The sequence below is a fragment of the Petaurus breviceps genome, unplaced genomic scaffold, assembly GCF_028583685.1.
Source record: "Petaurus breviceps papuanus isolate PSGF00001 unplaced genomic scaffold, PetGlider_PUasm1.0 154, whole genome shotgun sequence".
NCBI classification, from domain to species: domain Eukaryota; kingdom Metazoa; phylum Chordata; class Mammalia; order Diprotodontia; family Petauridae; genus Petaurus; species Petaurus breviceps.
Genome location: NW_027185715.1, coordinates 84,755 through 89,503, shown reverse-complemented (window position 1 = coordinate 89,503; position 4,749 = coordinate 84,755). Strand labels below are relative to the sequence as shown.

General features: G+C 47.3%; 1 protein-coding gene across 1 annotated transcript in view; it reads right to left on the bottom strand.

Annotated features, from left to right (window-relative positions):
• Window positions 1-6: 6 nt before the first annotated feature.
• GDF11 (growth differentiation factor 11) overlaps window positions 7-4,749 on the bottom strand; it is a 7,636-nt gene continuing 2,893 nt past the window's right edge. Inside the window, exons 2-3 of the mRNA XM_069081450.1 lie at window positions 1,926-2,323; window positions 7-1,099 (exon numbers count right to left, since the gene is read on the bottom strand). Coding sequence (XP_068937551.1) covers window positions 719-1,099; window positions 1,926-2,323 — 779 coding nt within the window. The 3' untranslated portion in view covers window positions 7-718. The remainder of the gene's footprint in view (window positions 1,100-1,925; window positions 2,324-4,749) is intronic.

Here is a 4,749-nt window from a genome sequence, read left to right as displayed (position 1 = left end):
TGGTTTAAGGAGTGAAATAGGGCACTGTGGAAGAAGGGGAGGGGGAATCTCAGAATCTCTTTCTATATAAAGCCAAACACCAGAAATTAAAAGAAAAATAACAATAAATAAATAAATAAAATGTCAAAATCCTTCCCACTCTTTGCCATCCCCAACTCCCCTTTTCCCCTGTCCACTCTGGGAAGGAGGGAGATCTGGGCCCCCTTTCCTCTTTTATAGGCCATGGTGTGTGTATGGAATGTCCCATATTACACCAAACCCTTCACCAGGCCCAAAGAAAAAAAAGACTTGGTATGAGGCTCACTCTCTGTCCCTATATTTCTCACTTGATTTCATCTCTGCCTAGTCTCTCCTTCTGCCTCTTTTATCCCTTTGTCCTGCTTCATACTCTTCTATCCCTGTCCTTCTGCCTGTCTCTATCTCTGTCTCTACTTCACTCTCTCCCTCTCTATCTTCTTTCCACACACCCTCACCTGCAAATCCCAAACATTCCCCAACTTGCCCATTGCCCTTTTCCCGACAAATCCCTCACCCCTCTGGTCTCTATCCCCTACCTTCCTCTGCTGTATTGCACACTGCTTGGGGTGGGATGGGGAATAGGACATTTTGTTTAAGAGGGGTTGGGGGGGGAACTCTAGGGCCTGGGTGGGGGGGAGGGGTCAGGGCTGGGGATCCAGGGTGGGGTTTGTGGGGGAGAGGGTCCTTCTCATCCCCCACCTTAAGAGCAGCCACAGCGATCCACCACCATGCCGGGGATCTTGCCGTAGATAATCTGCTGCTTATCGTTAAAATAGAGCATGTTGATGGGAGACATCTTGGTGGGAGTACAGCACGGCCCAGCTGAGCCTCGGGGATTAGCCTGCTGCACCAGGTGGGTATGTGGGTACTTCTGCATGAACATATACTCGCACTGGCCAGAACAGTAGTTGGCCTTGTAGCGTTTGGGCGCGATGATCCAGTCCCAGCCGAAGGCCTCAAAGTCCACGGTGAGTGGGTATCGGCAGCAGCGGGACTCACTCGAGTGCTCATCACAGTCGAGGCCCAGATTCCTCCTGGACCGTTTTGTATTCTCCAGAACATGAAGCTCCATGAATGGGTGCTAAAGCAAAGAAGAATAATGTCACGATGGGGGCTTCCTACAGCAGCTCCTGTTCTCAAAATCTCTTCTATTTCCATTCTGCTCTTAGCCTTCAGGTGGGTGAAGGTCAGAAATTCAGGTGGATGAATGGCACCACCGTTCCAGACACCAGAAGGAGGACTATGCTCACAGGTACCACTTCCCATCTTTTCCTGCCCCTAAATAACCATCTCTTAACCCCTTGCTAATAGGGATTAGCAAGCCCCATTAAGTTTATAAATCTTTTTGTTCTCTGAAATCTTGGACCTAAACTACAGTAATACCAAATCACATCCGAAAATGAGGTAGATCCCAGAGATCATTCTTAGACTAATTCAATCCCTCCCTCATTTTACAGATGAAGAAACTGAGGCCAAAAGAAGGTAAATTTGCCTAAAGGTTGGGATGCAAACCCCAAATCCTAATGAGTCCTCAAACCAATTAACTCTTCCAATTTACATGCCAGCAACTTGGATATAGTAAATCAAAGTTTATCCACAAATCTCTCTTCTATAATTTGTGCCGAGGTCCAATCTAGCTACTATGGTTCTAAATTACCAGGAGCCCTGCTCCGCCAATCCTACATGGTTCCTCCCCAAAAACTCTTCTCTAAGTGCTGATATTTTTTGTTCCCTCTGCCCTCATTAACACTTAGCCATCTTATGTTCATTTTCCCAGCAATCCTCTTGTGAATCCCTACCACTTTTTTTTCCAGCAACCCACCACATCCCAATTCTACTACCTTCCTCAAAGCAGGGTTTCCTATAGCCAACCCTCACCCCCCCTTCCCCCGACTTGCAGTGCTCACCAGCCCTTCAGCCCCTGGCCCCAGGGAGGTAACAGCCAGGTCAGTGCCACTGGGATCGAAAGCGTTGATCTCAATACCCCAGTTACTTTGTGGTTGGCGGAACCAACTGTGTAGCACCTGCTTGAAGTCGATGCTCTGCCAGTGGCCCGATCTTGAGTGCAACTCGATCTTGAGGGATCGGATCCGGATGTGGCGTCGCCCCCCACCCCCACTTCCTGCAGTTCCTTCCCCACCAAGTGGCTTGAGACGGAGGATTTGCAGGTAGACAGTGGCAGGGCGGGGTACTGGTCTCAAGTACACCCACAGCTGGGCCTTCAGCACCTTTGTGAACATCACTTTGGGGCTGAAGTGGAAGTGGCAACAATGGGGGCTGCCATCTGTCTGCACGGCAGGGTCCGCTGGAGAGGGGAGGAGAGTACAGAATCGGTCAGGGATGAGGGGGAGGGAGAGCTCTAGGGGCCTGAGGTCAGAGCTCCTGGCCATCACCCTCCCACCTACCCCCCTCTCTTAGATCATGGGCCAATCCTCTTAATCACAGGATCCCTGGAGTGGTCTCTACCTATTCCCTTAACCTTCAGGCAGAGTGAGTGGCTTCCTCTCTCAGCTGGGGTTCTCACCTCACTTCCATTCTGAAAGTTTTATCTATTTTCTGTTTTACTCTTTGACCACCCCTCTCTTATGTCCCTCCCCTATATCCCAAAGATCTCTCTTGTTCTTGTTATAACTTGAGAGCATCCCTTTCATTCTCTTCTCATGGGAAATGGAAAACAGGGAGCAGTCAAACAAACATTTGTCAAAGCAACTGAGGCTGTATTGTAGACATTGTGCTGAGATGCTTGAGGATAATATAGAGATAAAATCTTTACACAGTAGAATGGGGAGAATTTGTTTTTTGGAGGGGAGCAACGTTCTTCCTCAGCTTCCCATGCTGGTGTGTGTCTGTGTGTTTCCTTTTAATACTTCTAATATATATTGTCTTTAGGTTCATCATACGTTGTAGGCCTGGGGTCCCTTATATGAAGGAAGGAAGGTTGCAGCCCCATGTGAACAAGCTATTATTAATAGCACTTTAAGGTTTGCAAAGCACTTTACAACACATACACATATCTATACCTATAGCTTATTTGATCTATGAAACATTATCTGGAATTCAGACTAGGTACCCTTTTGCCATTCTGAACACCCATAATGACCCATAAAGCAGAAGAGATATCACCAAAATTCCCCTCCCTTATATGCCAAGGCTAATTTCTTGTCCCTATATCACTTGTTCCATTGTTTGGGAATGGGGCAGAGCAGATCATTTCCATCTTTCCTCTACTCAACAATAATAACACACATTTTAGGGATTAGATTCTTAAAGAATAGTGTAATAGCTTTCACATCCTTTGCTTCTAGAAAGGACAACCCTTAAATTCAGTGCCAGATGCTATAATTCCAGTCCATTTTCCCCTTTGGTATCCAATGGAAATAGGGAACAATAATTAATCCTATCAGAGGATAAGATCTATCATATCAATGGATTTTGAAAAGAGTCTTGAGAAGAAGGGCAAGGCATCACCCCTTCTTTGCCTTTCTAATCCCTAGTCTTCTCCAACGTATATTGCCTTCAGACCACTCCAAGAAGACAGATGAGGAAGTAAGACATGAAAAAAGATCTAGGAATGGTTACAGAAGATTTGAAAGGGTGTGAAGAATGTCCTTATGTGCTTATATATCTATGTCTATATCTGTATGAAAAATTAAATCTGTTTCCATTACCCTTGAGTGACCCCTTCCTGGTGGAGGTTAGGGGTGTCATGAGAATGAAAAAGAGATGCTTAGCAGTCATGACTTTTGTTACAAATCTCATTTCTTCCTCAGCAACTATGGGTCTCTTCCTTAGTAACCAAGGTAAGATGCTTAACATGATCGAAACCCCCAGAGTGGGAAGACTAGACTGGGACAAACAAACTTCCTTATGTCTCCTACTTTCAAGTTAAGCAACTCAAAATAAGTAAGTCAGAAAAGTCCATGTCAGTGGAAAAAAGGAGAGAAAAAAGAGAGGCGCCTGAGCTTTCGTGGAGGAAAGAGAAAAGCATCCTTTGCTGTACCACCCGAGTCATCTGTGTCAGTTAGCCCCCCTCCTTAGCCAGCAAAGGACACTCTGGTTATCTTCCGATAAAGTACATCTCTTCTTATGGAGCTGCTGTGCTTGAGTCCCCTGGTCCCAAACTGTAACCACTGAGCTGTCCAACAGCCAGCCAGCCAGGGCTGGGATCCAGGACCAGGTTTCATTTCTCCATGCCTCTGATTCCTTTCACTGAGCAGTTGGGATAGAACACTCCTGACTGCTGATAGTGTTTCCCCCCTCACCCCTTTATATGTAGCATCCCTTTTCTTCAAGGTGTGCAATGATGGGACTGCAGAACAGCTCTGGGGAAACAGGGATGGGAGGAGGGGAAGAGAAGAAATGGATGAGTAGAGATGAGAGAGACAAGATGATATTGGGGAGGCAGTGAAAGGGAGAGGTGGTGGGTAGAGAAAGAGAGACTCAGAAATGTGAGGTTAAGGTAGGGTTAAGAAAACCAGAGGAGACAAGGAGGGAAAGCAGGGAAAAGAGGGGCACCTGTGGGTAGGGGGAAAATAGAAAAAAGAGAGGGGAGGATAGAAGGAACGAAGCAACCAGCACAAAGGGGGGGCTGGGGAGCAGCCAGGAGTCCCCAACACACCACAGCCCCAGGCAGTGAGGAGGGGGCAACATCTGTGTTGCATTGAGCTGTTTGGTGGCAGGCAGCAGCGGGTCAGGTTTAGTAGGCGGTGCTGGGGCTGGGGGGGGGGGGGG